The following is an 18,177-nucleotide window of genomic DNA, read 5'->3' on the forward strand; positions in this document are numbered from 1 at the left end:
CCAGCGGTGCAGGAAAACCCAGGAACATCCGGAGGTATGTTGTGACTTTGTGTGGCCGGGGAAGTGTTTCCCAGGGATCATGGGGGTGGAGGAGGAAGACCCTATTTTAGAGATCCCTGTAGTTTTATGGAGAGGGTTTCTCTGTGGTCCAAGCAGGGCCCTAGCTAGGGGGTGGTGAGATGGGCCTCCGCCAGGGGCGCAGGTGAGGGGTGGGGCACAAAATTGGCTCATAGATATGTCTAAATATATAGATGACAATAAGAAATATTATAAATATATAGATATATAAATATATAGATGATAATAAGAAACATCAACAACCTCAGATATGCAGATGACACAACCTCGATGGCAGAAAGTGAGGAGGAATTAAAGAACCTTTTAATGAGGGTGAAAGAGGAGAGCGCAAAATATGGTCTGAAGCTCAACATAAAAAAGACTAAGATCATGGCCACTGGTCCCATCACCGCCTGGCAAGTAGAAGGGAAAGAAATGGAGGCAGTGAGAGATTTTACTTTCTTGGGCTGCATGATCACTGCAGATGGTGACAGCAGTCACAAAATTAAACGACACCTGCTTCTTGGGAGAAAGGCGATGGCAAACCTAGACAACATCTTAAAAAGCAGAGACATCACCTTGCCAACAAATGTCCGTATAGTAAAAGCCATGGTTTTCCCAGTAGTGATGTATGGAAGTGAGAGCTGGACCATAGAGAAGGCTGATCGCCAAAGAATCGATGCTTTTGAATTATGGTGCTGGAGGAGACTCTTGAGAGTCCCATGGACTGCAAGAAGATCAAACCTCTCCATTCTGAAGAAAATCAGCCCTGAGTGCTCACTGGAAGGACAGATCCTGAAGCTGAGGCTCCAAGACTTTGGCCACCTCATGAGAAGAGAAGACTCCCTGGAAAAGACCCTGATGTTGGGAAAGATGGAGGGCACAAGGAGGAGGGAACGGCAGAGGACGAGATGGTGGGACAGTGTTCTCGAAGCTACAAACATGAGTCTGACCAAACTGTGGGAGGCAGTGGAAGACAGGAGTGCCTGGCGTGCTCTGGTCCATGGGGTCACGAAGAGTCGGACACGACTAAACGCCTAAACAACAACAACAATAAGAAATATTATATATATATTTATCTGGAACTCCTCCAAGGAATCAGAATAACAGAGCTTGTTTCTTTCTTAGGCGAGAGGCTGGCAAGAACGAGGCTTCAGTGCCTGCTCCCGGGGTGAAGATCGACAGAGCATATTGGCGGTTCCCAGCTGTTCCCGATTCTCGCCTGCCTCACCCTCCCTCCGTTCCCCGTGCGGGAATGGCTCCTTCCCGGCCGTTCCTGGCGCAGAAGCAGCAGCCAAGGTTTCCCCCCATTAAGAACGCCACCCGAGTGATTCCGGAGGCGGGGGAGACTATGGCTGCTGCCTCTGTGGCAGACCGGTCGGGATGGAGCCCAGATGCCCGCACGGAGGAGTTCAGGGTGGGGCAGTTAATAAGATCAGGTAGGAGAATATGCCCCCTTCCCAGGTCCCCACCCTCCTGTCCCAGACTGGGGCTTGCATGGCTGGGAGCCAGGCGCCGGCTGATGTCTCCCTTTGTATTGCAGCGAGGAGAAGGCTCAGCTTGGGAGCCGCCGCGTCCCGGGAGGGCCTGGAGCCGAGACAACGGCCTCTCGCCTCACAGGTAAGGGGACAGGGGGATTTCATTGCTGTGCCGCTCTATGCTTTGCCGCTCGCGATTTGCGGGTTTGGGGGGCGCGTCAGAATGTCACCCCCCTTCAGGATAGCACCTGGGGCAGCCCGCCCCCCTGCCCCCATCAGTACGCCCCTCGCCAGAAACAGGATTCGAACCCAAGAGCCCTCTGCTCACCTGGGACTTGACTTCCTGCAACGGCTTCTTGAAGCCCGTCCCTGGTTGTTTGGTCAGTGACAGACCATTCACACATTCAGGGATTCCTTCTTTCTTGCAGGGTATGGCTCCTGCACCGCTGAGGCTGCTGCCGAAACCCCCTCCCCGCAAGTAATACAGGTAAGAGGACGAAGGGAGGATTTGCACAGAGAACACCCTGCTCCAGACTTCCAGACGAACTCTCATACTTAAAACCAAGGCGTTCCTATGAGAGCTGGTATCAAAATCACAGAAATGGATAAGGCGGAACTATAGCTGATAAGGAATGCAGTGCTCAAGGTTTGGGCAAGGAGGACAGACTGTTAGGAAATCAAGCCTTATCAGGAGAAACTGGCCACTCTCCAGGCACCCGGCTTGAATCCCAGTTGACCTCCCTGTCTGCATTCTCTGGCAGGATCCAGGCTAGGTCACGATCGGCGATCCTCCTCAAGCGTGAGAAGAACACACCACTCTTCCCTGCCCCCAGGCAGGGGAAAGAGATAGACAGAAATGTATTTACATGCCTTTATTTCTGTCTTTGCAGCGTTACAGAGAAACACGTCTGCTTTCTTCAAACACCAACAGCAGAGAGACAAACTCCACCTCCTGTACTTCCTGTACAGGTCAAATTACACTCTGAGCTAAATCCAGTGCTCCGCACTGTGAATAGACTGTCCCTTTGTTCCCACGGTACAATCCCAACATTCCCATCATGTTTTGCTTTCCAGCCAGCTGCAGCTCGCTGCCGCATTGCATCCATATCGTAACACAGACCTGAGCTAAAGTGAGTCTTCTTCTCCCACAGGCCACGTTGTGTATGCAACCGCCTGTACATGAAAGCCCGCCCCTTCCCCGGCGGCCTGGCCGAGGACATCGACAAAGGAGACGTCTCCGCCTGCCAGGAGCTGAAAACACGGGCCCGTTACCTGGCTGAGAAGTGCGAGTGGGACGCGGCCGAGGCCCGCAAGATCTGGTGCTTCGGCCCGGACGGCACTGGCCCCAACATCCTGACGGACATCACCAAGGGGGTGCAGTACCTCAACGAGATCAAGGACAGCGTTGTGGCAGGCTTCCAGTGGGCCACGAAGGAGGTAAGCAAGAGTGGGCGCCCCTCATTGCAGGGCGGTGGGCTGTCTGCGTCCTGCCTTCTTGGAACGGAGCCGAGACTTGCTGCAGTTTCCAAATAATAATTTATTACTTGCACCCCGCTCATCTGGCTGGGTTTCCCCAGCCGTTCTGGGCAGCTTCCAACAAAATATTAAAATACAATAGTCCGTCAAACATTAAAAGCTTCCCTAAACAGGGCTGCCTTCAGATGTCTTCTAAAAGTCTGGCAGTTGTTTTCCTCTTTGACATCTGGTGGGAGGGCGTTCCACAGGCCCTCTGCCTGGTTCCCTGTAACTTTTGAGCGCTTTGTCACATCAGCCCCTCAAGGCTGTGTTCCAGCTTTAGGAAGTTGAATCAGCCTCGTATGTGATTTCCTCTTGCCCCCTCCCCCTGAGTTGCGATGGGGTGTCCTTTTCAGGTGCTCACTTTTCCTTGCTGGGGGTTGCTTGGCCTGCGTTTCTCCTCCTTGATCGAGGGGGGTGGGGGTGTCGTCTCCGAATTCCCCTTCCTCCTGCTAGGTGCTCTGTCCGTCCCCCCACACACTACCTCTTCCTCAGGAGGAGCTGCCATGGGCAGTGGGGAGATGGTAGAGGATGAGGCTTTCAATCTCAGGGTCATAAGTTCTGGTCCCACATGGGGGGAAAGATTCCTGCATTGCAAGAGGACAAGATGACCTCTGGGATCCCTTCCGATTCCATGGGACGCCTGTGCTGCGGGGCAGGGATGGAAAGGGAATCAACGGATATTTGCATCTCCCCTGTTTCTAGTCTCCAATTCTCTCTTTTTATATATAATAATCATCATTTGCATCTCCCCTGTTTCTAGTCTCCAATTCTCTCTTTTTATATATAATAATCATCATTAGTTTTCAATTACAATAACCCTGTAATGGCCTCATTATAGCAATACCAAATTATATACAATTGCTAATTCCAATTATTCAGATGCCAAATTAAATAACTTAGGTGGCCTCCCATGTGCTAGAATTGATGGTTTGATTATTTGCTTTATTTCTGCATTCCAAAATCTTACCCATCTCAATTACACTCCAGTTAAAATAACAATCCCTCTTACAACAACTGCAGTACTAACGACATCTATTCGTATTGACATGTTACCGTAAACCTCCTGTGTGTGACAGTTATTCTGTCCATGATGTTCCTTCCCATCCTTGTAAAATATTATGCCTATCCTTTCTCAGTTGTTGTTGCTCTCCATCATATCTAGACTCCGATTCTCTGCCCCTTAGTAGATCACGCTCTTCCCATCCTCTGGTCCCCCTGGGCAACTCCTCCTCCTCCTCCTGGCTCTGACAGTTTGCAGGAAGAAGGCTGACCGTGAGCCGAAGGAAGCATTGGCCCTGCCTTTGCTTCTTGGCTGCTATGGCAGAGTGCTTAATTGCTTTTTTTTAAAAAAAAACTACGTTGCCTGCTTCAGAGAGGAAGGACAGAAAAGTTGGGTTGAATGCAAACTGGAAAATGATTTTCTCTCCCACCCTCAACCTCTCTCTTTTCTCCAGGGTGCCCTTTGCGAGGAAAACATGCGCGCCATCCGCTTTGACGTGCACGACGTGACCCTGCACGCGGACGCCATCCACCGCGGAGGTGGCCAAATCATTCCCACGGCCAGAAGGTGCCTCTATGCCTGCGTGTTGACGGCTCAGCCCCGCCTCATGGAGCCCATCTACCTGGTGGAGATCCAGGTGGGTAACGGGAGGCAGGCTGTGTTCTTAAGAGGCGGCGCCGGCAGCCCACTGGCTTGACTCTGTGCAGTGCTGTAACGTATACCCACTTTCTTCCCCTTCCAGTGCCCAGAACAGGTTGTGGGTGGCATCTATGGCGTGCTGAACAGGAAGCGGGGGCACGTCTTTGAGGAGTCCCAGGTGGCCGGCACCCCCATGTTTGTGGTCAAGGCCTATCTCCCTGTCAACGAGTCCTTTGGTAAGTGTCAGCTTTTATCACTTGCACTTGCATCTTCCAGGTAACCTTTGTCAGCAGCTGGAGGTGTGAAGGATCGATCAGAGGTTGTCTCCCAGGCTAATCTGAGATGGCTGCTACAAAGTTGAGCAGGTCTTGCCCTGGTAGCAGACTTCTGTTCCTCTTAAGTACATTTCTGAGCACAATTCAAAGTTTGGGAATGACCTTTAAAAGCCCTAAATGGCCCGTTATACCTGAAGGAACATCTCTACCCCCATGGTTCAGCTTGGACACTGAGGCCCAGCTCTGAGGGCCTTCTCGGTAGTGGCGCCCTCCCCGTGGAACGTCTTCCTATCAGATGTCAAGGAAATAAACTTTTAGAAGACATCTGAAGGCAACCCTGTTTAGGGAAGTTTTCAGTGTTTGATGTTTTCTTGTGCTTTTAATATTTTGTTGAGAGCCGCCTACAGTGGCTGGGGAAACTCAGCCAGATCGGTGGGGTATAAATTAATAAATTATTACTAATATTATTTATTAAGGTAGATGCCTCCAGGATGCTGCTTTTAGCTAAGATGCTGCTTTTAGCTGGTTGTGGGGTGTGTGGGTAAACTTGAACACCTGTATTTCTGTCTTACAGTTTTGTTTGCTTATAGTATAAACTCTTCTCTCTCTCCCTCTCTCTTCACAGGCTTCACTGCTGACTTGAGATCCAACACAGGTGGCCAGGCTTTCCCCCAGTGTGTGTTCGACCACTGGCAGATCCTGCCCGGAGACCCGTTCGACAACACCAGCCGCCCCTGCCAGGTGGTCGCTGAGACCCGCAAGCGCAAAGGGCTGAAGGAGGGCATTCCGGCACTAGATAACTTCCTGGACAAATTGTAAAAAACCAATCAACCAAGCTGAATTAAAAATGCAACACCAGATGTAAAAGAATAAATTTAAAAATGTATGTTGTGGGACTCCAAATTTAACTTGCATAATAACATCAGTGCTGCAGGTGTCTTGCAAAAGGCATTGGGCCACTTCCTTGCTTGATCTTCCGTCTCGGGGCAGATTTTAAAAAGAGCCGTGTCTGCATTCAGCCTTAGAGGTTCCAAGCCGTCTGCACACGAACCAGCGGGGCCGCTCACCCAGTGCCATTATAACTTCCAAAAATACATTTCCATTTGATGCAACTGAAACGTTGCCCGTCTCCATATTTATTTGACGCTCAGAGCCAAGTGAAGGGGGGTTTTTCCTCCCTTGGTTTGCAGATTGGGGAGGACAGGCAAACTTCTGAAAAGAAAAGGGTGCGTGAAATTTCATTCCATACTCAAATGGGGAGGAGGGGGGCAGTCTGGAGGAATTTTCTTTTAGGATTGGGAGAGAAAAGGGGGGGGAGGCTTTTCTAGTTGGGCAAAAGCAGCCTCTCTGCTAAATGGGTGTCCTTGTGCAAATCAATGTATTAGTACCACTGGAATAATAAATTTAATAAGACGAGGCTGGCTGTTGTGTTGGATGTCTTTAACAGCTGTTGAGACCTGAGCCCCACACACTTGGAAGCAAGGGGGGAGCTCCATCTGTGCTGTACGAAAGCAGTTTTATTTAGAAAACTGGGGTTGTATGTGTGCACACAGTCCTTCGCTGGCGCCTACAGGGCTGTTGCAATGAGGCGTGCGGCAAGCATTCAGCTGTAGCCCATAGACCAGGCTGCAGTTTGTGGTGCCCACAACAGTTTATCTGGTTCGGCAGATAATGCCCACAGGCCTCAAAAAGATGAGTGGTCCTTGACTTGAAGCTTCACAGCTCCCTGATTTTGGCGTAGGTTGCTGTCATACGACCCAGGGTTGGTCTTTTCAAAAGACAATAGATTTGAAGACTGTAGAGCATTAGCGGCTGAAGGCCTCTGGGTTTAATTTTTGTGAATAGCTGGTCAAAAACACACAGGATGGTTTTCGCAAAGTCCCAGCAAGCAAATCAGGATGAGTGCTCATTAACTTGTAACCACCCCCTCTTCCCTTGCAAACAGCTGGCTCCATGAGGAATAGATATAATCTAACCTGTTTGCAAGCAATCAAAATAAGTCGCCTGGGGACTCTCACAGACATGAATAAAGACCAGTAGTGATTGAGCGAATGATACCTTTGCGATAATTAAGATGTATATACACTTCACTGAATAAATAAGTGGACTTGTTTCATGTTTCCTGAAACAATAGGCAAACCAAAACAAAAAGTCACACTTCTCTGAATTTAGCAAATCCAGCCCAGTGTATGCCGAAACGTCTAAATTAGGCTAAAGTGGACATTGAAATGAACGGCAGAAAACTGCATTACTGTATATTACAGGAAATTGCTTGCATAATGTGTGTATGAGCAAAATTGCATATGAAAATCTGGATATTGGGAGAAATTTTCATTAGAACTTTTAACAAACAAGCAAACGCCCCACCCCGAAAAAACAAATGTGCAACTGAATGTGTGATTGGGAAAAATGGGAAACAAATTGCCATTTTTTATTCATTTCCACATATCACAGAAAAAAAGAAAATATTACAAAACACACACCAAGAAAAGAAAAACACAAAACAGAATTCTTCAAATCTCTAATTCTCGTTACATTGATACCTGACTTCCTCAAATCCCCTCTAACTGAATTTCATTATAACCCCTGTATAGTAGTTCTCCAAATTCGTATTTCTAATAATATTCACTCCTTTCATTTACTATCCTCATCTCTTTTATTAATATTCAAATCCTTAATATTTACTACCACCTATTCTTATTCTGCCCCTAAGCCTGTTACTTCCAAGAATTTTCTAATTCCCTTATATCACAATATTTAGCTAAATATTCTTTAAATTTCTTCTATCACATTGTCATTTGTCTTAATCACTAATCATGGTATGGCCAGATAGGGCTTATTAACCTGGGAAGATAAGGGAAACTGATCCTAAACCTCCCATGCCTTGCGAAGATACCTTGGGGAAAAGAAAGGGTTAAGGAGTAAAGTGCACAAATCCTAAATGGATTCCCTAAAATGGTTGGGTGGTGCTTGTACACTGGCAACACCTGCATCCAGGTGTCTTGCTCTGCTTTCCTTTGGACCCCATCAGCGGGTCTTGTCATCTAGGCAGTGCAGGACCCCCATATTCGCTGCCCAGGCTTACGCCCTGCGGTTGTTACTTGGGTGTTGCTAACACAGTAGTTTGATTTCACCCCTGGAAGTGCACTCCATTGTCTTTTGAGACAGCCTGATATCTACAAGCATTGAGGTCACGCAGTCTGGCCTGCTGGTAAAAAGCAAAGGTAAAGGGACCCCTGACCATTAGGTCCAGTCGTGGCCGACTCTGGGCTTGCGGCGCTCATCTCACTTTATCGGCCAAGGGAGCCGGCGTACAGCTTCTGGGTCATGTGGCCAGCAGGACTAAGCCGCTTCTGGCGAACCAGAGCAGCGCACGGAAACGCCGTTTCCCTTCCTGCTGGAGTGGTACCTATTTATCTACTTGCACTGGCGTGCTTCCGAACTGCTAGGTTGGCAGGAGCAGGGACCGAGCAACGGGAGCTCACCCCATTGCGGGGATTTCAGCCGCCGGCCTGATCGGCAAGTCCTAGGCTCTGTGGTTTAACCCACAGCGCCACCCGCGTCTGGCCTGCTAGTACCTGCCAGCCTAATGGCTCTTAAGGTAGACTCAGCCTGAAGTTTGTGTTTGGGGAGGCTCATGTTAGATATATTCAGGTGGGGAATATTTTGGGCTTCGGGGTCCGGACCTTTACTACCTGGCCCCACCGAGTGGGCGGACTGGCTGCGTGGGGCAACCCACAGGTCAATCGCACGGCATCATGTACACGTGAGTTGTCTCCACCTGTCAAAATTCCTTATGGAGGGCTCCCAACAGCTGGCTGCACAAAGGGCGTTGTGTATTGCCAGTCCCAACCCTGCATTTTACCAGCTGATGGGCACCGGGAACACACTGCTCCAAGCAAAAAGGAACAATCGACCCGTCCCTTGCGATCTGTGTTTGCTATCTAGCACGGGTCAAAAAACTATGGTCTGAAGCTCAACATCCAAAAAACAAAGATCATGGCCACTGGGCCCATCACCTCCTGGCAAATAGAAAGGGAAGAAATGGAGGAAGAAATGGAGGAAGTGAGAGATTTTACTTTCTTGAGCTCCATGATCACTGCAGATGGTGAAATTAAAATACCTTTACCCACGTACTGTCTGAAACCCAAGGGATGCCAGTGCATCCCCCCCCCCCTCAGAAGCCGATGTTCTGAGCCACAGTCAGCTCCAGGTCTTGTTTTTGCTGACTGTATAGAGCTTCTCCATCTTTGGCTGCAGAGAATATAATCAATCTGATTTCGATGCTGCCCATCTGGTGATGTTCATGTGTAGAGTCGTCTCTTGTGTTGTTGGAAAAGCGTGTTTGTGATGACCAGCTTGCTCTCTTGGCAGAACTCTATTAGCCTTTGCCCTGCTTCATTTTGAACTCCAAGGCCAAACTTGCCACTTGTTCCTTTTATTTCTTGACTCCCTAATTTAGCATTCCAATCCCCTATAATGAGAAGAACACCCTTCTTTGGTGTCATTTCTATAAGGTGTTATAAGTCTTCCCACCTGTAACCTCTTCCTCTGTTTTTTATTTTCCTTTCTGTCTCCTAGGAAATAAAAGGCTCCTGAGGCGCCCGAACCTGAGGGAGGCTGGAGGGGCACCACCTCTCGAGATTGTGGTAGGTTAATTCCTTTTTTTTAAAAAAAATAATAATAATATTTATTACTTTTCCAACAATTTAAACACAAAAAGAAAGAAAGAAAGACAACACAATACAATACAAAGACACTACATAACACTAACACTAAACTAACAAAACAAAACAAAAACCGTTTAAAACACATCAAACAATTTCAATATCTTATTTTCATCCACTTATTTCAACGACCTCCTCACACCTCCCTTTTTGTATTCCACTTCTGTTAATTGTTTCAGCAATTCCTTTTTTTTTAAAATTTATTCAAATTTCACAAATTTTTTTTTAACAAACAAACACAAAACAGACCAAAAACATGTATAATTTCAAATCCTTATTTCCATATAACTTATTTCCCAGACTCCCCCATACCTCCCCTTACTGCATTCTAATTTCAAACTTTTCCCCCAACAAATTCTTACTCTCAATCTTCTCAAATTTATAACCTCCTTTCTTCTTTTCAATCTTAATCTTTACAGCTGTAAACCCCTTAATTTATAGAACCAGCACCATTCTAACACTCATTAATTGTGGTAGGTTAATTCCGTGGGGAATCCATTCCCCGCATGTGCAGGGAGGTCATGGCGCTGACCTGAGTGAAACAGGGCTGGGTTGGGGGGTTGCAGTCCCGTCTCGCCCCAGCCCTTTGCTCCCCTCCTTCCAAGCCAGGGGTCAGGCGCCCAGGCAAGAGCAGGCTGGCAGCCTGTGGCGACGTGGGCATGGGCAGCCTGCCAGGGGTGCTAGTTCTGCCCCCCTAGAGAGTACAGTGTCCTTCTTCTTTTGCAGGGCCGTGGTTTGGGGAAGGAGCAGCAGCCCAGCGGTGCAGGAAAACCCAGGAACATCCGGAGGTATGTTGTGACTTTGTGTGGCTGGGGAAGTGTTTCCCAGTGATCTGGGGGGTGGAGGAGGAAACCTGATTTAGAGATCCCTATAGTTTTATGGAGAGGGTTTCTCTGTGGTCCAGGCAGGGCCCTACCTAGGGGGTGGTGAGATGGGCCCCCGCCAGGGGCGCAGGTGAGGGGTGGGGCACAAAATTGGCTCATAAATATGTCTAAATGTATAGATGATCATAAGAAATATTACAAATATATAGATATATAAATATATAGATGATAATAAGAAATATCAACAACCTCAGATATGCAGAGGACACAACCTTGATGGCAGAAAGTGAGGAGGAATTAAAGAACCTTTTAATGGGGGTGAAAGAGGAGAGTGCAAAAGATGGTCTGAAGCTCAACATCAAAAAAACGAAGATCATGGCCACTGGGCCCATCACCTCCTGGCAAATAGAAGGGGAAGAAATGGAGGCAGTGAGAGATTTTACTTTCTTGGGCTCCATTATCACTGCAGATGGTGACAGCAGTCACGAAATTAAAAGACGCCTGCTTCTTGGGAGAAAAGCAATGACAAACCTAGACAGCATCTTAAAAAGCAGAGACATCACCTTGCGGACAAAGGTCCGTATAGTTAAAGCTATGGTTTCCCCAATAGTGATGTATGGAAGTGAGAGCTGGACCATAAAGAAGGCTGATCGCCGAAGAATTTATGCTTTTGAATTATGGTGCTGGAAGAGACTCTTGAGAGTCCCATGGACCGCAAGAAGATCAAACCTCTCCATTCTGAAGGAAATCAGCCCTGAGTGCTCACTGGAAGGACAGATCCTGAAGCTGAGGCTCCAAGACTTTGGCCACCTCATGAGAAGAGAAGACTCCCTGGAAAAGACCCTGATGTTGGGAAAGATGGAGGGCACAAGGAGAAGGGGACGGCAGAGGACGAGATGGTGGGACAGTGTTCTCGAAGCTACAAACATGAGTCTGACCAAACTGTGGGAGGCTGTGGAAGACAGGAGTGCCTGGCGTGCTCTGGTCCATGGGGTCACGAAGAGTCGGACACGACTAAACGACTAAACAACAACAACAACAAGAAATATTATCATATATATATTTATCTGGAACTCCTCCAAGGAATCAGAATAACAGAGCTTGTTTCTTTCTTAGGCGAGAGGCTGGCAAGAACGAGGCTTCAGTGCCTGCTCCCGGGGTGAAGATCGACAGAGCATATTGGCGGTTCCCAGCTGTTCCCGATTCTCGCCTGCCTCACCCTCCCTCCGTTCCCCGTGCGGGAATGGCTCCTTCCCGGCCGTTCCTGGCGCAGAAGCAGCAGCCAAGGTTTCCCCCCATTAAGAACGCCACCCGAGTGATTCCGGAGGCGGGGGAGACTATGGCTGCTGCCTCTGTGGCAGACCGGTCGGGATGGAGCCCAGATGCCCGCACGGAGGAGTTCAGGGTGGGGCAGTTAATAAGATCAGGTAGGAGAATATGCCCCCTTCCCAGGTCCCCACCCTCCTGTCCCAGACTGGGGCTTGCATGGCTGGGAGCCAGGCGCCGGCTGATGTCTCCCTTTGTTTTGCAGCGAGGAGAAGGCTCAGCTTGGGAGCCGCCGCGTCCCGGGAGGGCCTGGAGCCGAGACAACGGCCTCTCGCCTCACAGGTAAGGGGACAGGGGGATTTCATTGCTGTGCCGCTCTATGCTTTGCCGCTCGCGATTTGCGGGTTTGGGGGGCGCGTCAGAATGTCACCCCCCTTCAGGATAGCACCTGGGGCAGCCCGCCCCCCTGCCCCCCCATCAGTACGCCCCTAGCCAGAAACAGGATTCGAACCCAAGAGCCCTCTGCTCACCTGGGACTCGACTTCCTGCAACGGCTTCTTGAAGCCCGTCCCTGGTTGTTTGGTCAGTGACAGACCATTCACACATTCAGGGATTCCTTCTTTCTTGCAGGGTATGGCTCCTGCACCGCTGAGGCTGCTGCCGAAACCCCCTCCCCGCAAGTAATACAGGTAAGAGGACGAAGGGAGGATTTGCACAGAGAACACCCTGCTCCAGACTTCCAGACGAACTCTCATACTTAAAACCAAGGCATTCCTATGAGAGCCGGTATCAAAATCACAGAAATGGATAAGGCGGAACTATAGCTGATAAGGAATGCAGTGCTCAAGGTTTGGGCAAGGAGGACAGACTGTTAGGAAATCAAGCCTTATCAGGAGAAACTGGCCACTCTCCAGGCACCCGGCTTGAATCCCGGTTGACCTCCCTGTCTGCATTCTCTGGCAGGATCCAGGCTAGGTCACGATCGGCGATCCTCCTCAAGCGTGAGAAGAACACACCACTCTTCCCTGCCCCCAGGCAGGGGAAAGAGATAGACAGAAATGTATTTACATGCCTTTATTTCTGTCTTTGCAGCATTACAGAGAAACACGTCTGCTCTCTTCAAACACCAACAGCAGAGAGACAAACTCCACCTCCTGTACTTCCTGTACAGGTCAAATTACACTCTGAGCTAAATCCGGTGCTCAGCACTGTGAATAGACTGTCCCTTTGTTCCCACGGTACAATCCCAACATTCCCATCATGTTTTGCTTTCCAGCCAGCTGCAGCTCGCTGCCGCATTGCATCCATATCGTAACACAGACCTGGGCTAAAGCGAGTCTTCTTCTCCCACAGGCCACGTCGTGTATGCAACCGCCTGTACATGAAAGCCCGCCCCTTCCCCGGCGGCCTGGCCGAGGACATCGACAAAGGCGACGTCTCCGCCCGCCAGGAGCTGAAGACACGGGCCCATTACCTGGCCGAGAACTATGAGTGGGATGTGGCCGAGGCCCGCAAGATCTGGTGCTTCGGCCCGAACGGCACTGGCCCCAACATCCTGACGGACATCACCAAGGGCGTGCAGTACCTCAACGAGATCAAGGACAGCATTGTGGCAGGCTTCCAGTGGGCCACGAAGGAGGTAAGCAAGAGTGGGCGCCCCTCATCGCAGGGCGGTGGGCTGTCTGCGTCCTGCCTTCTTGGAACGGAGCAGAGACTTGCTGCAGTTTCCGAATAATAATTTATTACTTGCACCCTGCTCATCTGGCTGGGTTTCCAACAAAATAGTAAAATACAATAGTCCGTCAAACATTAAAAGCTTCCCTAAACAGGGCTGCCTTCAGATGTCTTCTAAAAGTCTGGCAGTTGTTTTCCTCTTTGACATCTGGTGGGAGGGCGTTCCACAGGCCCTCTGCCTGGTTCCCTGTAACTTTTGAGCGCTTTGTCACATCAGCCCCTCAAGGCTATGTTCCAGCTTTAGGAAGTTGAATCAGCCTCGTATGTGATTTCCTCTTGGCCCTCCCCCTGAGTTGCGATGGGGCGTCCTTTTCAGGTGTTCACTTTTCCTTGCTGGGGGTTGCTTGGCCTGCGTTTCTCCTCCTTGATCGAGGGGGGTGGGGGTGTCGTCTCCGAATTCCCCTTCCTCCTGCTAGGTGCTCTGTCCGTCCCCCCACACACTACCTCTTCCTCAGGAGGAGCTGCCATGGGCAGTGGGGAGATGGTAGAGGATGAGGCTTTCAATCTCAGGGTCATAAGTTCTGGTCCCACATGGGGGGAAAGATTCCTGCATTGCAAGAGGACAAGATGACCTCTGGGATCCCTTCCGATTCCATGGGACGCCTGTACTGTAGGGCAGGGATGCAAAGGGAATCAACGGATATTTGCATCTCCCCTGTTTCTAGTCTCCAATTCTCTCTTTTTATATATAATAATCATCATTTGCATCTCCCCTGTTTCTAGTCTCCAATTCTCTCTTTTTATATATAATAATCATCATTAGTTTTCAATTACAATAACACAGTAATGGCCTCATTATAGCAATGCCAAATTATATACAATTGCTAATTCCAATTATTCAGGTGCCAAATTAAATAACTTAGGTGGCCTCCCATGTGCTAGAATTGATGGTTTGATTATTTGCTTTATTTCTGCGTTCCAAAATCTTACCCATCTCAATTACACTCCAGTTAAAATAACAATCCCTCTTACAACAACTGCAGTACTAACGACATCTTTTCGTATTGACATGTTACCTTAAACCTCCTGTGTGTGACAGTTATTCTGTCCATGATGTTCCTTCCCATCCTTGTAAAATATTATGCCTATCCTTTCTCAGTTGTTGCTGCTCTCCATCATATCTAGACTCCGATTCTCTGCCCCTTAGTAGATCACGCTCTTCCCATCCTCTGGTCCCCCTGGGCGACTCCTCCTCCTCCTCCTGGCTCTGACAGTTTGCAGGAAGAAGGCTGACCGTGAGCTGAAGGAAGCATCGGCCCTACCTTTGCTTCTTGGCTGCTATGGCAGAGTGCTTAATTACTTTTTTAAAAAAAAACTACATTGCCTGCTTCAGAGAGGGAGGACAGAAAAGTTGGGTTGAATGCAAACTAGAAAATGATTTTCTCTCCCACCCTCAACCTCTCTCTTTTCTCCAGGGTGCCCTTTGCGAGGAAAACATGCGCGCCGTCCGCTTTGACGTGCACGACGTGACCCTGCACGCAGACGCTATCCACCGCGGAGGTGGCCAAATCATTCCCACGGCCAGAAGGTGCCTCTATGCCTGCGTGTTGACGGCTCAGCCCCGCCTCATGGAGCCCATCTACCTTGTGGAGATCCAGGTGGGTAACGGGAGGCAGGCTGTGTTCTTAAGAGGCGGCGGCGGCAGCCCAATGCCTTGACTCTGTGCAGTGCTGTAACGTATACCCACTTTCTTCCCCTTCCAGTGCCCAGAACAGGTTGTGGGTGGCATCTATGGCGTGCTGAACAGGAAGCGGGGGCACGTCTTTGAGGAGTCCCAGGTGGCCGGCACCCCCATGTTTGTGGTCAAGGCCTATCTCCCTGTCAACGAGTCCTTTGGTAAGCGTCAGCTTTTATCACTTGCACTTGCATCTTCCAGGTAACCTTTGTCAGCAGCTGGAGGTGTGAAGGATCGATCAGAGGTTGTCTCCTAGGCTAATCTGAGATGGCTGCTACAAAGTTGAGCAGGTCTTGCCCTGTTAGCAGACTTCTGTTCCTCTTAAGTACATTTCTGAGCACAATTCAAAGTTTGGGAATGACCTTTAAAGCCCTAAATGGCCCGTTATACCTGAAGGAACATCTCTACCCCCACCGTTCAGCTTGGACACTGAGGTCCAGCTCTGAGGGGGCCTTCTCGGTAGTGGCGCCCTCCCCGTGGAACGTCTTCCTATCAGATGTCAAGGAAATAAACTTTTAGAAGACATCTGAAGGCAACCCTGTTTATGGAAGTTTTCAATGTTTGATGTTTTCTTGTGCTTTTAATATTTTGTTGAGAGCCGCCTACAGTGGCTGGGGAAACTCAGCCAGATGGGTGGGGTATAAATTAATAAATTATTACTAATATTATTTATTAAGGTAGATGCCTCCAGGATGCTGCTTTTAGCTAAGACAATGAGCTGGTTGTGGGGTGTGTGGGTAAACTTGAACCCCTGTATTTCTGTCTTACAGTTTTGTTTGCTTATAGTATAAACTCTTCTCTCTCTCTCCCTCTCTCTTCACAGGCTTCACTGCTGACTTGAGATCCAACACGGGTGGCCAGGCTTTCCCCCAGTGTGTGTTCGACCACTGGCAGATCCTGCCCGGAGACCCGTTCGACAACACCAGCCGCCCCTGCCAGGTGGTCGCTGAGACCCGCAAGCGCAAAGGGCTGAAGGAGGGCATTCCCGCACTAGATAACTTCCTGGACAAATTGTAAAAACCAATCAACCAAGCTGAATTAAAAATGCAACACCAGATGTAAAAGAATAAATTTAAAAATGTATGTTGTGGGACTCCAAATTTAACTTGCATAATAGCATCAGTGCTGCAGGTGTCTTGCAAAAGGCATTGGGCCACTTCCTTGCTTGATCTTCCGTCTCGGGGCAGATTTTAAAAAGAGCCGTGTCTGCATTCAGCCTTAGAGGTTCCAGGCCGTCTGCACACGAACCAGCGGGGCCGCTCACCCAGTGCCATTATAACTTCCAAAAATACATTTCCATTTGATGCAACTGAAACGTTGCCCGTCTCCATATTTATTTGACGCTCAGAGCCAAGTGAAGGGGTTTTTTTTCCTCCCTTGGTTTGCAGATTGGGGAGGACAAGCAAACTTCCGAAAAGAAAAGGGTGCGTGAAATTTCATTCCATACTCAAATACTGGATTCGATGGGGAGGAGGGGGGCAGTCTGGAGGAATTTTCTTTTAGGATTGGGAGAGAAAAGGGGGGGGAGGCTTTTCTAGTTGGGCAAAAGCAGCCTCTCTGCTAAATGGGTGTCCTTGTTCAAATCAATGTATTAGTACCACTGGAATAATAAATTTAATAAGACGAGGCTGCCTGTCGTGTTGGATGTCTTTAACAGCTGTTGAGACCTGAGCCCACACACTTGAAGCAAGGGGGGAGCTCCATCTGTGCTGTACGAAAGCAGTTTTATTTAGAAAACTGGGGTTGTATGTGTGCACACAGTCCTTCGCTGGCGCCTACAGGGCTGTTGTAATGAGGCGTGCGGCAAGCATTCAGCTGTAGCCCATAGACCAGTTTGTGGTGCCCACATCAGTTTATCTGGTTCGGCAGATAATGCCCACAGGCCTCAAAAAGATCAGCGGTCCTTGACTTGTCACAGCTCCCTGATTTTGGCGTAGGTTGCTGTCATACGACCCAGGGTTGGTCTTTTCAAAAGACAATAGAATTGAAGCCTGTAGAGCAGTGTTTTTCAACCACTGTTCCGCGGCACACTAGTGTGCCGCGAGATGTTGCCTGGTGTGCCGTGGGAAAAATTGAAAAATTCGAAAGATTTTTTTTTAAAAAAATGTCAAATTTTCGCCCACTAGGCGGGCGCCGGACTGTGTCCACCCTATTTTCCATCCGTCCTGGGTGGGGATCAGATCGGATGGGATCGGATGAGAGCGGACAGGCGGTCCGCTCTCATCCGATTCCCCATAGAGAGCAGCGGGGCTCTGACATCTCTCCGCGCACAGTGGTGGTGTGCCTCGTGATTTTTTTCATGAAACAAGTGTGCCTTTGCCCAAAAAAGGTTGAAAAACACTGCTGTAGAGCATTAGCGGCTGAAGGCCTCTGGGTTTAATTTTTGTGAGTAGCTGGTCAAAAACACACAGGATGGTTTTCGCAAAGTCCCAGCAATCACATCAGGATGAGTGCTCATTAACTTGTAACCACCCCCTCTTCCCTTGCAAACAGCAGGCTCCATGAATAAAGACCAGTAGTGATTGAGTGAATGATACGTTTACGATAATTAAGATGTATATACACTTCACTGAGTAAATAAGTGGACTTGTTTCATGTTTCCTGAAACAATAGGCAAACCAAAACAAAAAGTCACACTTCTCTGAATTTAGCAAATCCAGCCCAGTGTATGCCGAAACGTCTAAATTAGGCTAAAAGTGGACATTGAAATGAACGGCAGAAAACTGCATTACTGTATATTACAGGAAATTGCTTGCATAATGTGTGTATGAGCAAAATTGCATATGAAAATCTGGATATTGGGAGAAATTTTCATTAGAACTTTTAACAAACAAGCAAACGCCCCACCCCGAAAAAACAAATGTGCAACTGAATGTGTGATTGGGAAAAATGGGAAACAAATTGCCATTTTTTATTCATTTCCACATATCACAGAAAAAAAGAAAATATTACAAAACACACACCAAGAAAAGAAAAACACAAAA

At 48.7% G+C, this 18,177-nt stretch overlaps 2 protein-coding genes across 2 annotated transcripts; both read left to right on the forward strand.

Moving 5' to 3' along the window:
• Window positions 1-2,689: 2,689 nt before the first annotated feature.
• LOC309540527 (elongation factor 2-like) lies at window positions 2,690-5,853 on the forward strand. The gene is made up of 4 exons (XM_082237467.1): window positions 2,690-2,972; window positions 4,508-4,690; window positions 4,796-4,928; window positions 5,593-5,853. Exons 1-4 carry the CDS (start codon window positions 2,715-2,717, stop codon window positions 5,784-5,786), a joined length of 768 nt encoding a protein of 255 aa, XP_082093593.1. The 5' UTR covers window positions 2,690-2,714; the 3' UTR covers window positions 5,787-5,853.
• A 7,278-nt stretch (window positions 5,854-13,131) lies between these two features.
• Window positions 13,132-16,276, forward strand: LOC309540526 (elongation factor 2-like). Its single transcript, XM_082237466.1, has 4 exons — window positions 13,132-13,423; window positions 14,934-15,116; window positions 15,222-15,354; window positions 16,017-16,276. Exons 1-4 carry the CDS (start codon window positions 13,166-13,168, stop codon window positions 16,208-16,210), a joined length of 768 nt encoding a protein of 255 aa, XP_082093592.1. The 5' UTR covers window positions 13,132-13,165; the 3' UTR covers window positions 16,211-16,276.
• The last annotated feature ends 1,901 nt before the right edge of the window (window positions 16,277-18,177 follow it).

The sequence above is a fragment of the Podarcis vaucheri genome (genome assembly GCF_965113315.1).
Source record: "Podarcis vaucheri genome assembly, chromosome: 9".
In the NCBI taxonomy this organism is placed as follows: Eukaryota; Metazoa; Chordata; class Lepidosauria; order Squamata; family Lacertidae; genus Podarcis; species Podarcis vaucheri.